Source organism: Rana temporaria, chromosome 10, assembly GCF_905171775.1.
Source record: "Rana temporaria chromosome 10, aRanTem1.1, whole genome shotgun sequence".
Lineage (NCBI taxonomy): Eukaryota > Metazoa > Chordata > Amphibia > Anura > Ranidae > Rana > Rana temporaria.
In genome coordinates, this window is record NC_053498.1 from 99,664,361 (window position 1) to 99,689,359 (window position 24,999).

Genomic DNA, 24,999 nt, shown 5'->3' on the forward strand with positions numbered 1-24,999 from the left:
GCACATTGGACTCAGGGCGCACTCCTTCATCATGCTCCTTCAAGAGTATGAAGAAGGAGCGTGCCCTCAGCACCACTACCCTATATTTTTTGTCTGTGCCACATCAGTGCTCATCCATGCCTCATCACTGCTTATCCGTGCCACATCACTGCTCATCCATGCCTCATCCGTGCCACATCAGTGCTTATCCATGCCACATCCATGCCATTTCAGTGCTCATCTGTGCCACGTCCATGCCCCATCAGTGCTTATCTATGCCACATCATTGCTCATCCATACCTCATCTGTGTCAAATCAGTGCTAATTCGTGCCACATTCATGCCACATCAGTGCTCATCCATGCCACATCAGTGTTCACCCGTGCCTCATCTGTGCCACATCAGTGCTCATCTATGCCACATTCGTGCTCATCCGTGCCACATCAGTGTTCATCTGTGCCTCATCCATGCCACATCAGTGTTCATCCGTAACTCATCCATGCCACATCAGTGCCTCATCCGTGCCACATCAGTGCTCATCCGTGCCACATCAGTGCTCATCCGTGCCTCATCTGTGCCACATCAGTGCTCATCCGTGCCTCATCTGTGCCACATCAGTGCTCATCCGTGCCTCATCTGTGCCACATCAGTGCTCATCCGTGCCACATCAGTGCCATCACAGTGCTCATTAGTGCCATTACAATGCCAATAAGTGCCACTACAGTGCTCATCAGTGCCCTACAGTGCCTCACAAAAGTGTAATATGTAGTCAGGAAATGATATGAGTAATTTATGTCCCTAGAATACCTGATGGTGCTCCCTGCAGGTTGGGCCTCTGTAAGTGTGGCCAGGCTGTGTAAAAGACTCACAGATGTGGTATCGCCAAACTCAGGAGGAGTAGCAGAATGTGTTTTGGGGTGTAGTTGCAAGTATGCACTTGCCATGTGAGAGAAATAACCTGTTAATACGACAATTTGGAAGGGAAAAAAATATCTTAATTTCGCAAAGAATTGTAGGAAAAAAATTTCAAAAAACTCACCACGCCTCTTACTAAATACCTTGGAATTTCTACTTTACAAAAAGTTGTAATTTTGGGGGTATTTGTACTTTCCTGGCTTGTTTGTGTCTCAAGAAATGAGAGGCTGTCAGTACATCAGGTGTTATCTGTTGTGATCAATTTTCAATGATTGGCACCATAGCTTGTAAACTCTATGAGGTTGATTTACTAAAGGCAAAAAAACTTTGCAGTTGCTCAAGAGCAAATGAGGGGAAAGTTCTCTTTGCAAAGAATACCCAATCACATGCAAGGAAAATAAAAAAAAACAGCATTTTTGCTTGCACATGATTGGATGATGGAAGTCAGCAGAGTTTCTTCTCATTTACTAAGCTCTGGAGCAACAACACTTGCAGACTGCAACTGCACTTTGCAAAGCGCACAGTCTCTTTGCCTTTAGCAAATCAACCCCCAATGTCTATAACCTTCACAAAGACCAAATAACATACTCTGATTTGGGTTATTTTTACCAAAGAAATGTAACAGTATAACCTTTGGCCAAAATTAAAGGAGAAAAATTAAAAATTTTCAAAATGTTATAACAGAAACAAAGAAAAATTCGGTCTTTTTTATGTATAGCGCCAAAAAATTAAAAACCCAGTGGTGATTAACCACTTGACGACCGCTTCACGCACTTATACGTTGGCAGAATGGCTCCTGTGGGCAAAGCAACGTACCTGTAATACGTATCAATTACTAGTAAAAAAATATATATAATAAAAATACCATAAAACTACCCCCTATTTTGTAGACGCTATGGGCCAGATTTAGGTACAAATGCGGCGGCGTAACGTATGTCATTTACGTTACACCGCCGCAAGTTTTCAGAGTAAGTGCTTGATTCACAAAGCACTTGCCTGTAAACTTGCGGCGGCGTAGCATAAAGCCGTCCGGCGCAAGCCCGCCTAATTCAAATGGGGCGTGTATCATTTAAATTAGGCGTGTTCCCGCGCCGAACGTACTGCGCATGCTCCATTTTGAAATTTCCCGATGTGCTTTGCGCGAAATGACGTCGCACCGACGTAATTTTTTGAACGGCGACGTGCGTTACGTCCTTTCCTATTCCCGGACGTCTTACGCAAAAAAAAAATTTTTAAATTCGACGCGGGAACGACGGCCATACTTTAACATGGGCTGTCTAATTTTATACCACCTAAATAGCAATCGCAACTTTACGACGGGAAAAGCCGACTAGCGACGACATAAGAGAATGCGACGAATGCGCGTACCTTCGTGGATCGCCGTAAACAGCTAATTAGCATACCAGACACGGAAAACGACGCAAACTCCACCCAGCGGGCACCGAAGTACTGCATCCTAAGATCCGAAGGCGTACGAAGCCGTACGCCTGTCGGATCTTAGCCAAATGCCGTTGTATCTTTGTTTGAGAATTCCAAATAAAGATACGACGCTGCAAATTTGAAAGTACGCCGGAGTATCAGCAGATACTCCGGCGTACTTTTTCTGTGAATCTGGCCCTATAACTTTTGCGCAAACCAATCAATATCCGCTTATTGGGATTTTTTTTATTTGTTTAAAAAAAATATGTAGAAGAATATATATCGGTCTAAACTGAGGAAAAAAAATATTTTTATATATTTTTGGGGATATTTATTATAGCAAAATGTAAAAAATATTTAATTTTTTTCAAAATTGTCAACATTTTTTTGTTTAAAGCGCAACAAATAAAAACCGCAGAGGTGATCAAATACCACCAAATGAAAGCTCTATTTGTGGGGGGGGGGGGGAAACGTCAATTTGGTTTGGGTGCAAAGTCGCTCGACCGCGCAATTGTCAGTTAAAGCGACGCAGTGCCGAATCACAAAAAATGGCCTGGTCATTGGGCAGCCAAATCTTCCGGGGCTGAAGTGGTTAAACACCACCAAAAGAAAGCTCTACAGTATTTGTGTGAAAAAAAGGACACAAATTTCATATGGGTACAGTGCTGAGTAATTGTCATTCAAAGTATGAGAGCACTGAAATCTGGAAATTGGCCTAGTTAGAAAGGGGGTATAAATGCCCAATGGGCAAGTGGTTAAATCATTGTTATCTAATGCCCCTCAGCCCACTGCAAGAGGTGTTGAAAATGTAAGTTCTATGTTGCGTGTGCGATTTAGGAGTAGGATGGGACCTGTCATTTCTTTCTTTCTGAATAAGCCAGAGTGAGAAAACCAATCAGCTTCCAAGTTTTATTGTAACAGCTTAATTGAACAAGATAATGTTAGAAGCTGATTGGCTACCATGCACAGCTGCACCAGATTCTGAGTGCTCCAGTTTGAGTAAATCTCCCCCATAGGGCCAGATCCACGAAGCAGTTACGCTGGCGTATCTATTGATACGCCGCGTAACTTCTAGGTTACATCTTAGTACGCCGTCGGATCTAAGGTGCATATTTACGCTGGCCGCTAGGTGGCGCTTCCGTAAATTTCCGCGTTGAGTATGCAAATTAGCTAGATACGCCAATCCACAAACGTACGTCCGGCCGGCGCATTTTTTTTACGTCGTTTCCGTAAGGCTTTTTTCGGCGTATAGTTACCCCTGCTATATGAGGCATATCCAATGTTAAGTATGGACGTCTGGCCAGCGTCGAATTTTCTGTTGTTTGCGTAAAACATTCGCGAATAGGGCTTTGCGTAGAATGATGTTCACGTCGAAAGCATTGGCTTGTTGCGGGTTAATTTTGAGCATGCGCACTGGGATACCCCCACGGACGGCGCATGCGCCGTTAAAAAAAACGTCAATTACGTGGGGTCAATAGGAATTACCATAAAACACGCCCCCATCTCATCCATTTGAATTGCGCGCCCTTACGCCAACACAGTTACACTACGCCGCCGTAACTTACGGCGCAAATTCTTTCAGAATACGGCAAATACGCTGTAAATTACAGCGGCGTAGTGTATCTGAGATACGCTACGCCGGCCGTAAAAATGCGCGGAGGTACGTGGATCTGGCCCATAGTGTCTAATGCATTATTTAAGTCATCATTCTCTAATGCCACCCAGCCCCCTGCAAGAGGCGTGGGAAATGTAAATTCTATGTTGCATGCGCTATTTAGGAGTAGGATGGATTTTGTACAAAAAATTTAAAAATAATTTCAGGACCTGTCATTTCTTCCACTTGTGACAAAAGGTGACTTCAGCTCACACATAGGTAGATGGTGCATGATGATGCTTGCTCACTGTTGCCATCTAGTGGTGCATTTGCTAATATACCACTGGACCTGCATTGCAAGAGTGCGATAGACTTTGGCAGTTATAACTATGGGAAGAAAATGTATCATTGTTATATTAAACTATGAATAACACTCCTTTTTTTGTCCAGATAATGATATCCAACATCTAAAGGCTGCTGAGATTTTATTTTCCTTTTAAAATTTGTAATTTTCTTCGTTTTTTTTTTTGGTCAATGCCACTTCACTAGATTACAACATGTACAGTGCGTATAGAAAAGAACCACATTTTGTTGCTTTGCAGCCCAAAATGAAGACAGACACTATTTAGGCTTTATTCAGTTGACCTGAAGACTGCAGTCCACAAACGGTCACCATCAAGTTTAACTGAACTGAGCAAATATTGAAAAGTGAGTAGAGACATATCCCAACAGACTAAAGGCTGTAATTAAAGAAAAAGGTGGTGATGCTTTTTCCAACTCAGTGGGCCGGATTCAGATAGGAGATACGACGGCGTATCTCTGAGTGCGGGCCGTCGTATCTATGGGCCTGATTCAGAGAATCAGTTACACATAGATTTCCCTAAGATCCGACTGGTGTAAGTGTCTTACACCGTCGTATCTTAGGCTGCATATTCACGCTGGCCGCTAGGTGGCACTTCCGTATAGATACGTGAGGAATATGCAAATTAGGTATTTACGCCGATTCAGAAACGTATGTCCCGCCGGCGAATTTTTTTACGTTGTTTATGTTAGGCTTTTTTCGGCGTATAGTTACCCCTGCTATATGAGGCGTAGCTAATGTTAAGTATGGCCGTCGTTCCCGCGCCGAGTTTTGCAAATGTTACATCTTTTGCGTAAATCGTTCGCGAATAGGGCTGGACGTCATTTACATTCACGCCGAATCCAATACGTCCTTGCGGTGTACTTTGGAGCAATGCACACTGGGATATTTTACAGACGGCGCATGCGCCGTTCAAAAAAACCCGTCAAAAACGCAGGGTCAAGTAAAATTTTAATAAAACACGCCCCCAACATCCCCATTTGAATTAGGTGGGCTTACGCCGCAACACATACGTTACGCCGCCGTAACTAAGGGCGCAAGTTCTTTCTGCATATGGAACTTGCGCCCAAAGTTACGGCGGCGTAACGTATCTGATATACGTTACGCCGGAAGAAAGATAGAGCATTCTATCTGAATCCGGTCCAGTGATTCTGTTTTAGAATTCCTGACATATTGATGTTATATCTTTAACTTGGATGTTATAAATTGCACAGAGTAAATACAGCTGGATAAAACAAAATCTGTGTCTGTCTTTGTTTTAAGCTGCAAAGCAATAAAATGTGATAATTGTAAAGGGGGCGATTCTTTTCTATACCCACTGCATATGTGTACTTCCTTGCCTTTCTGCCATGCTTGATAACATCTTTGCAGGTATAGTCACATACACAACACTGCATGTCAATTGTGGTAATGGTATAATATGATATTTCAGGAGTGCCACTTCACACCTCTGTGCTTAAGGCATAACCCCCCAAAGGGAGAATTTAGATCTGAACCCCAACTAAACCCTCCTATCCTTTACACACAAGTAAGCTGCCATCTTAACCTCTGTTTGATCTGCAGTTGCTATGGTGCTGCACATGTGATCAGTTATGACAACCAACATTCAATGGCAGCTCGATTGAGTCCACAAGAAATGATGACAGTTATTATTTATGGTATGTCTTAAATGTAAGTGTTTTAGGAGTCAGTTATATTGGTGGATTTAATTCTGCTTTAACAAGTATGCTACCGGTCCTTAATGCCTATTCTACACCATATAATGTTAAACAAAAAGGTTTACAGTTATGCTTAAAACTGTACAGTACATAAGATGCAAGCAAAGTTTTAGGATTTATTTTTTAATTGGGTAGGTCTCATCTATGTGTAGAGCCTTGCTCCTGTTGGGTAGGCGCTATTTGTAAATTTATAGCTAGATTTAAAAAGACGCGCCTAACGTTAGGCAGGCGTAGCGTATCTCATATACGCTAAACCGCCGTAAGTTAGAGAGGCAAGTGCTGTATTCTCAAAGCACTTGCGTCCTAAGTTACGGCGGCGTAGCGTAAATGTCCCGCCTAATTCAAATTGTGAAGAGGTGGGCGTGTTTTATGTAAATAAAGCATGATCCCACGTAAATGACGTTGTGAACGAACGGTGCATGCGCCGTCCGTGGACATACCCCAGTGCGCATGCTCCAAATTACGCAGCAAAGACTCATTGGTTTCGACGTGAACGTAAATGACGCCCAGCCCCATTCACGGACGACTTACGCAAACGACGTAAAAATTAAAAAATTTGACGCGGGTCCGACGTCCATACTTAACATTGGCTGGGCCAGCTTTTTGGTGGACTAACTTTAGGCCTGAAAACGCCTTATGTAAACGGCGTATCTTTACTGCGACGGGCAAGCGTACGTTCGTGAATAGGCGTATCTTGCTAATTTACGCATTCTAGGTGTAAATCAGCATACACGCCCCTAGCGGCCGGCCTAAATAGACAGCTAAGATATGACGGCGCCCGCCGTCGTATCTTAGCTAGATTTAAGTGTATCTCAATTTGAGAATACACTTAAATTTACGACGGCGCAGATTTAGAGTTACGACGGCGTATCTACTGATACGCCGGCGTAAACCTCTCTGAATCTGGCTATCTGATATCTGAGCTGTAGTTTAGCTTAGAATTTTATGCCAATTTATGGGTCTCTGTTCCAGCTCGGCTGCGTTGCACATCTTCCACCTGACTGTGGGTGTCACTGTCACCAGTCGAGGTTGGAACTGTAAAGGGCTGGGTGTATTGGGTGCCTCTTGCCTAGAAGCAGCTCAGTGGCGTGGTCCCCGCCACTGTGCATTCTGGGGAGGGGTACTTAAGGGACAGCCACCGTTCCGGCGGGGTCTTCCGATCCTGACCGGATGGCCCTCCTGGCCTCAGGGATGTGTTTGCAGCTTTTTGGTATTTGGGGCCTGCTGGCCCGAGGCTCTGTTACTGCGAGTAGGCGCAGGAGTTTCTGGGGGCCTACTGGTCCAGGGGTGGTCCCGTGCTGTCTTGCCTGCGGGAAGAAGTTGAACAATTGGGGATCCAATTGGAGGACGCATCCTGGCCAATTTACCTCACTGTGCTGCCCGCTTGGCTAAAAGATCCTGGCACTGTGAGCTGTGTAATTTCATTGAACTTTGCAAAGTGTGTGTGTGGTTACATGGTCCTGTGGCAGAGGACCACGTAACGACTCAACAGCACTCATCAAGTCTGTGGCAGAGACTTTTGAACAAGCTTTGTACCGGCTGCTAGGTCAGTGAGAGAGGCCTATCCGGTGGTTGCTGAATCCAGTGTGGAAACGTTTTTTTTTGTCCTCTGGATCCAAGATCATACCTGTGATCTGCAAAGCAAAGTACCTGAATCCTCCCTACCCCCTTCACCCCTCTAATGGAACTTTTTTAATAAAACCCTTGAAGAAAAAGAAACAAAGTGTTGGTGCAGACCCCTAGGACCAGAATGGTGAACAGTAAGGTAACAGCAGGCCCAAATCTAAACCAGTAACTCCTTCAGGGGTAGTGCTACATATGCATTTAAACGCTGTTTAAATTTTTTTAATAAATGGCGCATGTTTGGTGAAGTTTCCGGCAAGCAGATTTTTTGATGGATAAAAAGTATTGCATGTAATGAGCATGGTGCTTTACTAATAACACAATCTCTATAGAAAATGTGTATAAATAAACTCAATAAAGCAGGGGTCTCCAACCCCTGGGCCGTAGCGTCTCTGCAGCTAGGCTGGCGGATGTTACGGGCGGCATGAAAGTGCAGGGCTGGTGAGAGAACTCATCAGAGGCGGGCGGGTGAGGGAGACCGGTACATTACAGGAGCGGGCAGGTGAGAGAGCCTTGTGGATCACAAAGGCATGCGCCCACCCCGCTTCCGCCCTCACAGCGCTGGTGTCAGAGGTACGGCCGGGAGCAGAGAGATGACATCATCTCTCACTGCCGGCTCTGCATCACCGATCTCCAGTCTCCTGCCCTTACTCAACAACGACCACTGCAGGCACAGTGGCAAGTAACATTCATCTGGTGACAGGCAGTGTGAAAAGTGGCATTCATCGGGTGGCAGGCAGCATGGCAAGTGGCATTCATCTGGTGGCAGGCAGCATGGCAAGTGGCATTCATCTGGTGGCAGGCAGCGTGGCAAGCGACATCCCTCATCTGGTGGCAAGTGACAATCATCTAGTGGCAGGCAGCGTGGCAAGTGACATACCTCATCTGGTGGCAGGCAGCGTGGCAAGTGACATTCATCCGGTGGCAAGTGGAATTCATCTGGTGGCAGGCAGCGTGGCAAGTGGCATTCCCCATCTGGTGGCAGGCAGCATGGCAAGTGACATTCATCTGGTGGCAGGCAGCGTGGCATTCCTCATCTGGTGGCAGGCAGCATGGCAAGTGGCAATCCTCATCTGGTGGCAGGCAGCGTGGCATTCCTCATCTGGTGGCAGGCAGCGTGGCAAGTGGCATTCCTCATCTGGTGGTAGGCAGCGTGGCAAGTGACACGCTAGATCTCGTGGCAGGTGACGTGGCAATTGACGCGCTCAGGGAACCCACTGATTGGCATTATGGTGAGTTTATATTTAATTTTATATTACAATGTAATAATAAAAATAATGCGCTTCAATCATCCTGACACCTGGTGCTGTGATGATTGAAGCACCAACACTAGCTATTGCTCCAAAAAATTGCCCCTGAAAAATCACTTAACCCCCACATGGGCCTTGGCACAATTTTTGTCCACGCAGCCGGTCCCCGGTGCCAAAAAGGTCAGGGACCGCTGCAATAAAGCATATTACAAATGGTTGTATTAGGAAGAGAATATGCACAGGAGCCCACTGTCTGCTGGGAGTATAGAAGGAGCTTCCCCTAGAAAAATAATTGAAGACAAGCTGTGTGTTGGACTGTTCATTCAGGCTGGGTTCACACCATTGTGAATTGGATGCCAGTTCCGCAGCAGGTCCGATGTGTTTTGCACAAAAATTCTGTGTGTCTTTTGGTCTGTTTGAGGTCCGAATTCAGCCCAAAATTTCGACCTGAAACCGTGAACCAGGACTGCTGTGAGCTGGATGCGGCGATGGTGTGAACCGAGCCTGAGAGAACTAGTTAAGACATGTGGCTAAGGGGCAGTAAAAGCAGGCAGTTGAGCCCACTGCTCATCTATGCCTCTCAGGGCTGTACACTAGGGTGACCAGACATCCCCCGTTTCAGGGGACAGTCCCCCAGATTGAGGACATTGTCCCCGGACCAAGTTTGTCCCCGGATTGGATTTGAACAGAGGCTGGGGCAATTTCAGACAGTGCAGAATAAAAAAAAAAATATATGAACTGCACACCCCCGCTCCTACTAGCTTTGAAGGGTGTATTTTTTCCATTATCTGTGCCTCTTTCTGATGATCATGTGCTGGTCAGAGCAGAGGGAATATTTCTTCAGTTTCGGGGGCATGCCCATTTAGCTCCGCTTGCATGTTCTTCTGCTTGGCTCAAGTCCTGGCCAGCAGCCTGCCTGCTAATCTCCTTGTCTTCCCTGGTGGAGTGATCTTCCTCGGCTCCCCACCCAGTAGTAGCCGGGGCCCGGGGGTAAAACTTGACAGGCTGTGAGGTGGGCGGCGTCGGGCAGAGAGTCGCTGATTGCCACCATTATTAGTTTAAAAAAAAAAATGTCCCTGGATTTATTTAAAAAAATCTGGTCACCATAGGCCCCTTTCAGACGTCCGCTCTGCCTGTCCGTTATCACAAGTCCGTTAACAGACTTGTAATACATCCCTATGGGATCGTGTCCGTTAGCGGATGGAGCATCCGCTAACGTCCGCATCCGGTTTTCGGACAGAAAAAAACCCTATTTTTCTTCCGTCTGGCGGAACGGATGCAGACGGACACACGGTCCGTCTGCATCCGGTTCCCCATAGGGCAGAGCGGAGCTGAGACAGGGCGGTCTCTGCACTGTGTGCGGGGACCGCCCTATCCGCCGAGAGCTCAGCGGGGATCCCCGCTGAGCCGACAGAGCGGACCCAGAAACGGTCCGCTCCGTGTGAAAGCCCTTACTGTACACATGCAATGGTTGCAACACTTTTCTCCACTAAGACAATAAAAACTGAAATCCCCTATTGCACCCAGCAGGCAGTACGACTGCCAGACTTGACCCATTCAAGTTAATGGGGTCAAACCCACACCACAACCTCCTGCACCCGCATATATTGTAGGTGCAGTCTGTACATTGTGTGGCAATCTGGGAAGACATTTTCAAGGTTGGAAAAGGTGGTGATAAGGTGACATGTTGCCCCCTTACTGCCTGTTCTAACAGGTGTCCCTACTGAAAGATTTCCTCTTTATTCCTGTTCTGGTGTTAACCTTTATTATAACCTTTTTTTGATTTTCCAACACTTTTTGTCCCGGTGACAATGGTTACCAGGACAAAGAGAGAGGTTGACACTCCCTAGTAGGGATACCCATGGAAGTCTGAGATTTTTCCCCATTTCCTCTTTTGCCTGACACCAGTCACAAAGGCAGGAAGTGAGAAGAAATCTCCCAAATGGGGGAACAAGTACTAAAACAAAACTGACTCAGGGTTCAGCATGTCTCATCATTTTACTGGGCCACGCGGCATTACCACCACTTGGGGGGGGTTTGCTTGGGCACCCACCGCATGCTCCATCTGGCCCCAAGACCACCAGGATGACAGCGCTGGGTCGTCTAGTGCATTAACATACAAGGCCTTCTAGCACCAAATATCTCCCAAGTGCGGTATAAACATTGAATACCCAAAGAAATGTAAATGTAAATAAAAAGGAAAGAAAAAAAAGGGAGAACAAACAAAAGTAGGAGAGGGAGAAGGTGACATGGGATAAAGAAGAATAGACAGGGGAGGGGAGAGACAAAGGGGCTGGGGGGTTAGCAGATGCATTATGTACCATGAATTCCATGAGACCACCCACACCGGAATTTGTAATTGGACAAAGAGAAGATCAGTACTGAATCAGGTAGGTAATCTGAAGTTGGGGTCTGCTAGTTTCAGTAATGGCACATCAACAAAACATTTTTTTTTATAAATATTTATGTTTTTTTTTTTCTTTATTACATTTTTTTCACAACAGTAACACTGTTCTACTCTGGGCAGGTGATCAGGATTTTAATTTTTTACACATGATAATTGCTTATAACTGCATTTTACAGTTATAAGCAACCATTTTTTTCTGAATGAAAACTACTCAGTGTTTACTATTATGATTAGCTGTAAATGGTCACAGCTGATCACATGGTACAGATGGGCTGTGACTGGCCCTGTCTGTACACTGTACCGTGTGATGACTGAACAATCACAGAGCTCATCACACAATGAAAGTCATGTAACAAAGCCTTTCATTGCTTAAAACCGTCATGTAATCTGCTGTGATTGTCCACAGCGGTAACATGGTACCAGCAGCAGGCCGTTACAGTGATCTGTCATCAGATGTGTCCGGTGACAGATCGTGCCGGTCATATGACATCTTCCCAGAACAACAGTGCTCCCGGCCGTCATTTTACAATATGATGGGGGGGGGGGGGGGTAAAGACTTTCGATCACAGATGCAATTAGGCATCAAAATGAGACAAAAAAAAAAAAACTTCACACCATCTTTTGCATACATTTCCAATTTATTAACTATTATATTACAGATATTAGCATTCATATTTGTAATCCACCATAAACTACTTGAATGAGAACTTCAGTCAGCACACACAAATAAAATTAAATCATCCACCAATGAAAGAACTTTTACCTCCATCTTTTGTGAGAAACCACTGGCATTAAAAAAAATGCCATTAAAAACTCCAGCAGCTCCAGTTCCCAGCTAGCATACTAAATATTAGCATGGATTTGGGGGGTGTCTACTTTGTTTGAGAGTACATAGTATACAAGATCACCATGTACACTATGACCAAATGTCTGTTGACACCCGACAATCACATCTACTATATGGCCACATGTAGAAACCCCTCCAAATGACTGAGTTCAGGCTTTTCTAATAAGAGGTACTTCTGATGCTACAGCAAAGACATTCTTATACAACTGTGCACTTTCAATTTTGTGGTAACTATTTGGGGGGGGGGGGGTCCTTTGTTCCAGCAAGACTGCACTCCTGCATAGCCAGCTCCATAAACACATGGTTTAAAGTGGTTATAAAGGCAGAAGTTTTTTTTTACCCCCCCATAGTTACCCGAGTCCCATCTAAATCTAGCGGTGTGCACGTGAGCAGCAGCTTTCCCTGGTCTCTCTCTCATTGGCTCCTGCCAATCACAATGAGCCAATGAGGAGAGCGTGTGGGCGGGGTCATGCATCACTGTGTGTAAATGGACAATGTCCATTCACAGGAGTGCAGCTCGGAACCGAGCCTGCTCGAGTTCCCCCAAGCAAGAGGAAGGGGACAGGAACGCCAGCGGGGGACTCGATAAGGGGAGGATTGGGGCTGCTCTGTACAAAACACCATTACACAGAGCAGGTAAGTACAACATGTTTTTTTTTTACTTAAAAAATAAAAATCACAAACCCCTTTAGAATTGCTTTAGGCTGGGTTCACACCCAAGATGGATCAGTCGCACAGCAGGGGTCTTGTGCGTCCTGGTTCAGTGTTTCAGGTCCGATTTCAGCCCAGATTTTGGGCCGAATTTAGACCTGAAACGGACCAAAAAAGGCACACGTTTTTCCTGCAAAACACATCGGACGTGCTGCAGAGATATGTGAACCGCCTCCATAATGAGCCAGTCACATTCTCCTGCTATGTGAATTGGATGTGGAGAAACCCGCATAGGTGTGAACCCAGCCTTAATGAGTCTGGTGTGGCCTGCACATTGCTCTGACCTCAACCCTGCTGAGGATAAACTGGAATGCCAAGTCTTTTCAACATCAATATCTAACAAATGTTCTTTTGGCTTAACAGGCACAAATTCTCAGACACGATTCAAAATCTTGTCCACAAACTTTTGGCTACATAGTGTATGTTGAAGGCCAAACTAGTGGCAGATATGCATTGTCCCAAATATGCTCAGAATTTCTCATTTTACAAGCAGCCCTTTGAGCTTTAGCATGATGAAATCTAATGATACCTTCTCTATCCATGTATTCAAAGAAAATGCACACAAAATAATCTGTTATTTCTACTGATCATCTATTCCTTAAATTAGTGTTTTGCCTGAAGTTCTCCATCAGTGTTGTTACCGGAGCTGACCACAGACCTACCAAAGTGCTGTTACCCTCTGACAGCAAGGAGTCTAAACGTAACTAGCACCAAAATAAAGGCTTCCTCCAGATATTACGCTCATTTCTTAAAAAAAAAAAAAAAAAAAAGTTAAAATAATACTTATGCAGCACAATCATAAGAAATAGTTTTTTTTTCTTCTTTTTTTGATATACATCTTTCAGTCTATATTTTCTTTTCCATATATATATACACACAAACATTTGTACATCCCTGCTTGTTTTGGACAAAATACCTGAAGGAAAACACTTTGCAGGAAAAACACAAGAGGGTGGAAACAAAACCAAAATGAAAACATAAAAAAAAAAAAAAAAAAAAAGTTTTTCTTTATACAATTTAGTTTTTCAGAAATATGATGATATAAATGTAGATAGAATAAGGCTTGGTTGGACTTGCATCAATAAAAGCAGACAGTATGAAGAAAGGTTCGGCAGCTTTTGTCTTCAAAATCTTGTAACAGTTCATCAATTTCATTTTCCATATCTTCTGTGTGTTGTATCTGTAATATTAGGAGATGGCCATACTTAGGAAGTGTGCATGAAAATACAATATCAATATAAGCAAATAGTCAGATTCTTTGGTATAGTTGTGTCTGTAAATCATCACTTCCTGGGGAAGAAGATACTTGCAGTAACTGCAGCACCACAATTCAGCTGCATTCACACCGGGGCCTTTTGAACTGTGGGCAGAATTGCTGCAAATTCAAAACACCCAGGTGTGATAACAAAATCGCACAACGAACATTTCACGTCACCCAAAAGAAGCAGAAAATAAAGAAAAATCCTGGACAGCTGCACTCCGAAAAAAACTATGTTGCTTTTATTGGTAAAAGGATAAAAAAAAAAAAACACTACAGGTCACAGCAAAATATTACACACAGCTGACGCATTTTGCACTAATAATAGCGCTTAGTCATAGCTAACACTCACAAGAAGATTTGCCAAATACTTTTAAGCAGACCCACCTGGAGCGGGAACTCCCCTTCCCTACCCAAAAGAGCTCCTGAACTTTTTTGGGTGACAAGCTTCCCGGGATGCGGTTTGCCAAAATTCCATCGAACGACAATCTCGGAATAACCGCACCGCGTTTTTAGGTGCCATTCAAATGAAAGGCATCTGAAATGTGCGTTTTGTAATTCACACCCGGGTGTTTTAAAAACGTGGCAAATTTGCCTGCAATTCAAAAACACCCAGGTGCGAATGCAGCCTTCAGCGCACCCAAAAAAGTGTTTGCAATGCATTTACTCATGATTGAAGCTGAACTCTAGCAAATAAGTACATACTTACACTGGGAAATACATGTGCATGGTCTTATCTGCCAAAGGATTAAGAATTCTGTGCAGCCGATTTGGTCATTAAAGCAGAACTTCATCCAAAAAGGGAAGTTTTGCTTATTTGCATCCTCCCCTCCCTCCTCCACTTTTGGTATGGGGAGCGGAGCGGGTACATGGTTTTGACACGTACCCACTCCTACTTCGTCAGATCGCTGCGGTGATCTGTGCGCAAGTTCTTCCCCCCAGCAGCCTTCTGGGACACATCACAAGTCTCAGACGACTGCGGAACAATTCACAAAGCGCAGCGTGGCACGCGCAGTAGGAAAGCTATTATCATTGTTTTCACACAAATAGAGCATTCTTTTGTAGTATTTAAGCAACACTAGTTTTTTTTTTTTGCTAAACAAACTAAAAAAAGACAGTTTGAAAAAATAAAAAAAATGTTTTTTCATAGTTTGTTATTACATTTTGCAAACAGGTAATTTTTCTCCTTTACTGATGTGCGCTGATGGGGCTGCACTGATGAGCAGCACTGATAATCTGGACAATGATAATCAGTGCAGCTGTCACTTTTCACGCTTCAGCGCGAGGAAAGAAAACCCAATAACTGGCTTGCGTTTACATCCTGTCATTGGCCACAGCTGATCATGTGGTATATGCCTGCTGTGATTGGCCCTTTACGACAATCTGTGAAAAGGATTACCACTAGTCTTAAAAAGTATTTAGCGAACACAGAGCACTGCCCGCATGCTGCAGGGGCCGTGCGGGTAGCACAATCATAGGATGTCCATGGATGCCCTCCTGGCAAACTAAGCCCGCGCTGTAGCCATCTTTTGGCTACAGCATGGGCAGGAAGTAGTTAAAGGAATAGTGGAGTAAACCTGATGGAGGATCCAATTTATTGGCATATCTTTTGAACCTGGATTGAACCAAGTTTGGGGACAATCCAGTCCAATAAAGCGTTTGACTTGCTTGTTGCAAACAAGGGGTCAATATGGTCTGGTGAGTGCGGTGTGTGGTAGAGTGGTACACACCGTTTTGTCCTTTGAAGCACATGCATCTTGGAATAAACCAGTGGTTCTCAACCTTTCTAGTGCCGTGACCCCTTGATAAAATTTCCCAAGTTGTGGGACCCCTAACAGTAAAATTATTTTCGTAGCGTGGGTTGTCGGGACCCAAGGCAAGACAAGTAATTTGCGCCCCTAACCCACGGACATTTAGCGCTCCCTGAGACTCTACCACTTGTACAGTATTAAAACCCCTTATGGTACATTTTAGGATATACCACTCTTTCTCTTTGTTCTCCTTTCTTTCCCTTTTATCTCTTTATGCAAATTTATTGTTTCCCCCCCCCCATTCCCTCTCTAGCCAGCTTTCTTATTATTACTCTTCCTTTTCCTTTGTTCCTTCCCCTCTCACTGTGTCTCTGACTTTGTGGTGTCTCGTAGCAGTGAAATCAGGAGATGGGGTCTCCTTCAGCCCCTCCCACTTCACATTCCTCACCAGTCAGCTGACCTCTAATCTCTGCCCCCCAGCCTAGCTGTGAACTGAATGGGCGGCTGCAAAGAGGCCGAGTGGGCGGCCGTGGGCTCCAGGGACAGCCCTGCTGGGCAGCCGCGAAAAGACTGGGAGAGCAACGCGGGCTCCAGCAACAGCCCAGGATTCGGTGACCCCTGGCAAATCGTCATTTGACCCCCGAGGGGATCCCGACCCCCAGGTTGAGAACCACTGGAATAGACGAACAGAGCACATATATTTATGTGGACCTATTATAGTTTATCGGTTCACTAATTTATTGCCTATGTTGCACAATTAAGTTATAAGCGCTGTCTTTTGCCCCATGTTTGCATAGGGGCTTACAAATACACTCTCTGGCCACTTTATTAGGTGCACAACCTTGCTAGTACTGGGTTGGGCCCCCTTTTACCTTCAAAATGGCCTCAATTCTTCATGGCATAGATTCAAAGATGTTGGATCAGAGATCAGTGAAATCATTGTCATGTTCAATAATCCAGTGGTGAGATAATTTGAGCTTTGTGACATGGTGATTTATACTGATGGAAGTAGCCATCCAAAGAGGCATAAGGATGGACATGGTCGGGGGGGGGGGGGGGGGAATAGTGGGTCTTAAGCACATCATATCCAATAGCAGGCTGCAGAGCTTTTCAGAATTTAAGGCAGAATTTCACCTGCCTAAAAGGATACTATTCAGATACCTACAGCATAAGCCTTGTACACACAATTGTTGGCCAACCGAGCATCAGATTTTTGTCAAAAGGGCGTGTGCCAGGATCTTGTCTTGCATACTAACGTTACACAATTGTCGTGCCACAAACACAAATGTAGTGACGTACTACAAGGAATTTCAGCTCTTGAGTGCCACTCTTTGGGCCCCTTCTGCTAATTTCGTGTTTGGTGAGCATCGATTCCGAGCATGCATGTTTGTACTTTCAAGTGATGGATTTGTGTACTGACCATACGAAAAATCTGACGTCAAACCGTTGTCCGCTGAAAATTTACTAGCCTGTCATCCAACATTTGTTGGCAGAAAATTGGACAACTATTGTCAAAAGGAGCATACTAATGGTAAGATTTTATGACAAACAGTCTGTCAACAGACAGTCCCCTACCAACAATTGAACCGTGTGTACGAGGCTTTAGACATGCGGTGCTCTCGCAGTTTCTCCCTCCCATCACCTTGGACTCTAACCCCCTGGAACATATTCTGACATACAGGGAAGCCCTTGTCATCAAATATACCTTTGACTCACTGTTGCACACTCAGTGGCAAGCTGATCTGCCAGAATTGTCGGAAGAGGACTGGGACGAGCATAAAAGCCACTATGTTACCAATATGGGCCCAGATTCACATACAAACGCCTACCTTTAGGCGGGCGTAGCGTATCTCAGATACAGTACGCCGCCGTAACTTAGTGAGGCAGGTCTCGTATTCACAAAGCACTTGCGCCCAAAGTTACGGTGGCGTAGTGCAACTGTGCCGGCGTAAGCCCGCGTAATTCAAAGTAGGCTGGTGTAGGCGTGTTTTATGGTAATGAATTGTAACCCGACGTGATTGACGCTTTTAACGAACGGCGCATGCGCCGTCCGTGAACGTATCCCAGTGCGCATGCTCAAAATTATGCCGCAAATAGTCAATGCTTTAAATGTTACGTGAACATAACTTACGTCCAGCCCCATTCACGGACGACTTACGCAAACGACGTAAAATACGACGCTGTTCGTCCGTTTCTGCCGTCCGTATCTAACATGACTTGCCCCTGCTTTATGAGGGGCAACTTTACGCCGGCGTATGTCTTACGTAAACAACGCATCTTGATACGCCGGGCGCACGTACGTTCGTGAATCGGCGTATCTAGCTAATTTGCATATTCAACGCAGAAATCTACGGAAGCGCCACCTAGCGGCCAGCGTAAATATGCAACTAAGATACGACGGCGCAAGAGACTTACGCCGCTCATATCCAAGCCGAATTTATGCGTAACTGATTCTAAGAATCAGGCGCATAGATACGACGGCTCTCATTCGGACTTACGATGGCGTACGTGGCGATACGCCGTAAGTCCTTTGAGAATCTGGGCCATGGTCTCAGCCAAGGTGAAATTTCTTCACAGAACCTACTAAACTCCGTTTGCTTGGCTGCCATATATCCTTCAGTTAGTTCCTTGTGTACTAGACATCTTGCCAAGGGCACGTTTTTTCACATGGTCTGGATATGCCCTGAGCTCTGGCACTTCTGGTCCTCGGTCTTGAATGCCATTAATGATATGTACAATCTAGCTTTGAGCTTGGACCCCCAAGGTACTGCTGCTGAGAGTGCAGAACTGGGTCAGTACATTAAACTTTTGTGTTCTTTGCCTCCTATGCCATAGGGAGACCCTGCTCAAGTGCAAGTCTCCACTACTGTTTCCTCCTGGTGTGCAACCATTATTGCAGTATTGCCTTTATTTAAGTTGACCTACGAAAGTTGTACAGTGACAAAAATTATTATTTGATCCCCTGCGGATTTTGTAAGTTTGCCCACTTACAAAAGAAATGAAGGGTCTAGAATTGTTATCAATGACAGAGACAGAATATCAAGCAAAAATCCCCAAAAAAACTATACAAATTTATAAATTGAGTTGCAGTTCAGTGAGTAAAATAAGTATTTGAGACTGGCTACAGTATGTGCTCATGTTGTACACAGATTAGTCCTATCAATTTAAGAAGAAGGTGCTCCTAACGAGAACCCGTTATGTGTATAAAAAACCCAATCATAGGCAAGACCAAAGAGCAGTCAAAGGACGTTGGGGACAAGATTGTAGACCTGGAAAAGGCTGGAATGGGCTGCAAGACAACTGTTAAAGCGAATATTTGCAAATGAAAGAAATACAAAATAGCCATCAATCGCCCTCATGGGGTAAGGATGATTATGAAAAAAGTGAGGGATCAGTCCAGAACTACACAGGAGGAGCTTGTGAATGATCTCAGGGCAGCTGGGACCAAAGTTACCAAACAAACCATTGGTAACATAATAAGCCGCCATGGAGTAAAATCCTGCAGCGCCCGCAAGGTCCCCCTCCTCAAGAAAGCACATGTACAGGCCCGTCTGAAGTTTGCCAATGAACATCTAAATTATTCAGAGGATTGAGAGAGAGTGCTTTGGTCAGATGAGAAAAAACAATTGAGCTCTTTGGCATTAACTCAACTCGCCCTGTTTGGAGGAAGAAAAATGCAGACTATGACCCCCAAGAACACCATCCCTACTGTCAAGCATGGAGGTGGAAAAATTATGCTTTGGGGTTGGTTCTCTGCTAAAGGTACAGGCTGACTTTTCCGCATTGCGGGGCCAATAGACGGGGCCATGTATTGTAAAAGTTTGGGTGAGAACCTTCTACCCTCAGCCAGAACACTGAAGATGCGTCATGGATGGGTCTTCCAGCATGACAAGGACCCAAAACATACAAGGCAGTAAATGAGTGGCTCAAGAAGAAGCACATTAAAGTGGTTGTAAACACTTACAACACACTTTATGCTACAGGTAAGCCTATATTAAGGCTCACCTGCAGCTACGTGGGATATCTCCTAAACCTGCACGTCTAACTGAAGTAACGGCACGACATGCTATCGCTTCAATGCGCTTCCCAGGATATCTCCTAAACCTGCATGTCTAACTGAAGCAACGGCACAACATGCCATTGCTTCAGGGCACATGTGCCAATGACTTTGGCAACATGCAGACACATGGGGAAAGCTCCTAAACCATGCAGGTTTAGGAGATATCCAGGGTAGAGAGAGAGAGCTGTGCATGATGTCATAAGCCTAGGCTAATGACCAGACAAGAAAGAGGAAGTGGGCTGTATAAGGTATTTACTGGCAGAAAAAAATATATATTTTACTATCCAAAGTTAAAACAAGGGCAGAAGATTTAATAGATGGAAAGTTGAAAAAAAATTCCTGAAGGTCCCTATTAAAATCATGAAGTGGCCTAGCCAGTCTCCAGACCTTAATTCTATAGAACATTTATGGAGGGAGCTGAAACAGTGACAGCCAAGAAACCTTAAGGATTTAGAGAAAATCTGTAAAGAAGAGTGGACCAAACTCCCTCCTGAGATGTGTGCAAATATGGTAACCAACTACAAGAAATGTCTTCCTCTGTGCTTGCCAACAAGGGTTTCTCAAAGTACTAAGTTGTGGTTTGCTTGGGGATCAAATACTTATTTTAGTCACTGAACTGCAACTCAATTTTTAACATTTGAATCATGTGTTTTTTCTGGATTTTTGGTTAATATTCTGTGTCTATCATTTAAAATACACCGATGATAAAAAATTATAGACCCTCAATTTCTTTGCAAGTGGGCAAACTTGCACAATACGACTGCCATGTGTCCCGGCTCTCCCCCTTCCCTACCCTTCCCTGCTTATCCATCCAATATCTTTTTCTCCATCTTTTTTCTGCCCTCGTCTCTTCTTTTTCTTTATTTATAGACAATTGAAACGCTTGTGCTTTCTATGATGCATCATTTGTTATATTTCCCGATTTATTATTCTGTATTGATGCTTCTTTAAAGAGTTGATTTACTCTTATTGTACTGTTTATTTCTATCAATAAAAATATATTAAACAAAAAAAAAACTTGCACAATCTGCAGGGGATCAAATAATTTTCCCCACTAACTGTCCTAGGAAAGGCAACAAATCTGGTCAGCCTGGATAGATTCCTGGGGCTCATGTGACTCTGCATCTGTTTTATATGCCAATAATCATGTGCTTTTGGCCTCTTTTCCTTGATCTGTCTCTTCCTCCCCCTGCCCCTTCTTCCCTCCACTCTTCTTTTCTTTTCCTCTCCCGATTCCGCTTTCTCATGTTTCGCCTCCCCCCTCTTCTGATTCCTCTGTCTTCCAGCTGCAGCCCTGTGTAGCACATGCCTGTAGCCAACTACCTTCACTTTGTACCCCTGCAGCCTGTTGTACTTATGTGACTTCTTTGGTTGTCCTACATTTGTAGCACTGTACCAAATAAGATATCCTACTGTCTTATTGGTGTTCTCATTATATCAGCTGCACTTGTTTGTACCAGTTTTGCTCATCTCAAAATATTTTTGGGATAAAAAATATAATCTTCTGGACATGTAGAAAAGCTTGATGCTTTCCGAATCGGGGAGACTATCAAACAGCTCCCTGGCTTTGATTCAGGTACAGACCCAGAAAAGTACCAGTTACACCACTCTGAGCTCCAAAAAAATATATAAAAAATAAAAAAGATGCCAACTTATTTGCTGAATGCAGCCAGGGCCTGCACACTGGTATTCTGGAGGCAGCAGCCTCATCTTACACTCTCGCTGTGGTTTACCAAGATAGCTGAAATTCATTCTATTGCAAATAGAGCCGTGATGTGTGCCAAGGAGAACAAAATTCATTCATATGCACGTGGTATCATCACTGGTCACTCCACATCTGTTCAGAGAATACGTTGTTGTCCTTGCAATGGGGGAGTAAATCTCAAAAAATTCATCCTCCCTCTCCCCCACCTCCTCATTTTTTTTTTGTTTTTATCCTTCTTATTTTATTACTGTGTTGCTCCCAGATACAGGAATCTTCTATTTGTAGGGTGATGTTTATAACTGAATTTTGGATACAGCAAGAGTCACACCACTGCTTATTTGGGTTTACATACAGATGCATCTCATTAAAATTAGAATATCAAAATGTTTATTTCAGTAATTCAATTCAAAAAGTGAAACTCATATTTTATATAGAGATATATTTCAAGCATTTTTCTTTTAATTTTGAGGATTATGGCTTACAGCTAGTGAAAGCCTAAAATCCAGTATCTCAGAAAATTTGATTACATAAATCCAATAAAATGTTAATACTTTTCAGTAAGCCAACATTTCTGTATGTTCATGTACAGTATAGTATAGTATAGTATGTACTAAATACTTGGTTGGGGCTCCTTTTGCATGAATTACTGGATCTAGGTGGCGTGGCATGGAAGCAATCAGCCTGTGGCACTGCTGAGGTGTTATGGAAGCCCAAGTTTCTTTAATATCGGCCTTCAGCTCTTCTGCATTGTTGGGTTTGGTCTCTCTCATCTTCCTCTTGACAATACCCCACAAATTCTCAATGGGGTTTAGGTCAGGTGAGTTTTCTGGCCAATCGAGCACAGTGATACCATGATCATTAAACCAGGTATTGGTACTTTTGGCAGTGTGGGCAAGGTGCGAAGTCATGTTGGAAAAGGAAATTAGCATCTCCATTAAGCTGGTCAGCAGAGCAAAGCATGAAGTGCTCTAGAATTTCCTGGTAGAGGGCTGCGCTGACTTTGGACTTGATAAAACCCAGTGGACCAACACCAGCAGATGACATGGTTCCCCAAAACATCATGGACTGTTGACAATTTTGCATTTCATTTGGAAATCGAGGTTCCAGGGTCTGGAGGAAGAGTGGAGAGGTACAAAATCCAAGTTGCATTAGGGCTAGTGTGAAGTTTTCACAGTCAGTGATGATTTGGGGAACCATGTCATCTGCTGGTGTTGGTCCACTGTGTTTTATCAAGTCCAATGTCAGTGCAGCCGTCTACCAGGAAATTCTAGAGCACTTCATGCTTCCCTCTGCTAACCAGCTTTATGGAGATGCCGATTTCATTTTCTAGCAGGATTTGGCACCTGCCCATAATGCCAAAGGTACCAATACCTGGTGTAATGATCATAGTATTACTGTGCTTGATTGGCCAGCAAACCCCCTGACCTAAACCCCATATAGCATATGTGGGGTATTGTCAAGAGGAAGATAAGACACCAGACCCAACAATGCAGAGGAGCTGAAGACCGTAATCAAAGCAACCTCGGCTTCCATAACACCTCAGCAGTGCCACAGGCCGATCGCCTCCATGTAACGCCGCATTGATTCATGCAAAAGGAACCACAACTGAGTAACGAGTGCATACTATACTGTACATGAATATACTTTTTAGTAAACAAACATTTCTGTATTAAAAATACCTTTTTTTGGTCTTATGTAATATGCACATTTTCTGAGATACTGAATTTTGGGTTTTCACTAGCTGTAAGCCATAATCATGAAAATTAAAAGAAATGCTGAAATATATCACTCTGTATGTAACACACCTATATAAAATATATGAGTTCACTTTTTGAATTGAATTAACTGAAATAAAGTAACTTTGATGATATTCAAATTTTATGAGATGCACTTGTTTATTGATTGGAAGTGGATACGTCTCATCTCACTGGATGTAGCTCTTATACTCAATGTGCTGTCATAGGTACGGTTTGTCCCACTTTATGTACTGATGTGCTAGTAGGGCCACGCCCACCAAGGGATAATCTAACATCAGTGATTTGTACGACTGGTCGCGCTGTCTGTACTGTGATTCATTGTTTTTGTTGTTTTTTATAACCCTTTGATATTATGTCAATAAATTTATACATTTAATTGTAAAATTTCTCTCTTGAGCTTGCCTGCTTACCCTGTACTGCTACAGTCCTACTGCCTCCCTCTTTTTTTTCAGCTTTTGCTGTTGGTCTTTTGGGTTCCGTTAAGCCCTATCTATTCAAATGGCCACACTCTTGTCTGTTAAAAAAAAAAAAAATGAGCCCATATGTGCTTGCAAATGGGGTTGTTTTTGCTTAAACATAGGAGACTCAGCAGGTTTCACTGCGATTAGCTGTGGGCAGGAAGCTCAGCCACATGGAAAGTATTCACACTGAAAAAAAAGACAAATGCCTTGTTGTTTTCTTCTAAAATACTACTTAAATCTGGTAGTTTTTTTTAATGCAGGTACCTTTCTTGTACACTATTTTGCACTGCGTTTGTGTTCCAAGCAACAAGATCTAGCATGATTAAGTGTAAGCCAAAGTGTAGCACCCTGTGATTATCATCAATTATAGAACTGCAAGTACTATCAGATGAAATCACACTTGCGAATAGAGCCCTTTACGATTAGATGCAGGAGATCCAGCAGGGGTTCCCTGTGAGTAGCTGCAGGTGGAAAGACTCATTGAAAACAGTGGAAAGCTAATGGCTCCTGCAGCTATTCGCAGACGCTTAAAGCGGAGGTTCACCCTAAAAACAACATGTATTTAACATTCCATTCAGCATAATTCCAACATTTACACTATGCCTTTTTTTTTGCTGTACATACCGTCTTATTGTTATTTTCCACCCGGCTTCCGGGTTCTCACTCCCGCGGGAGTAGGCAGGCGTTCCTATGCAGAGGCTAGATGATTGACGCCTTGTGAAAAACTTCCCCCCAGCGCATAAGGCGCGTCACCAGTTTTCCGAAAGTAGCCGGCTCTATACGGCGTCTGCGCAGTCAGCTCTACACGGCAGGCGCTGTATAGAGCCGACTAGCAGTTCAGCTACTTTCGGAAAACTGGTGACGCGCCTTATGCAACGGGGAGAAGTTTTTTTACAAGGCGTCAATCATCTAGCCTCTGCATAGGAACGCCTACTCCTGCAGGAGTGAGAACCCGGCAGCCGGGTGGAAAATAGCAATAAGACGGTATGTACAGCAAAAAAAAACAAAACAACATGGCATAGTGTAAATGTTGGCATTATGCGGAATGGAATGTTAAATACATGTTTTTAGGGTGAACCTCCTCTTTAACTTTGGAGCGACTACCTGTGAATGTTTGTCCCTGGATAAAGACTGTCTGCATCCAGAGTTAATCAGTCACAGGTAATTGCTCCATGAGCACGGCT

The 24,999-nt window shown here is 44.0% G+C and overlaps 1 protein-coding gene across 1 annotated transcript in view; it reads right to left on the minus strand.

Moving 5' to 3' along the window:
• Positions 1–13,576: 13,576 nt before the first annotated feature.
• SSU72 (SSU72 homolog, RNA polymerase II CTD phosphatase) overlaps positions 13,577–24,999 on the minus strand; it is an 87,644-nt gene continuing 76,221 nt past the window's right edge. The window contains exon 5 of the mRNA XM_040325809.1: positions 13,577–14,003. Within this exon, the coding sequence (XP_040181743.1) occupies positions 13,902–14,003 (102 nt within the window). The 3' untranslated portion in view covers positions 13,577–13,901. The remainder of the gene's footprint in view (positions 14,004–24,999) is intronic.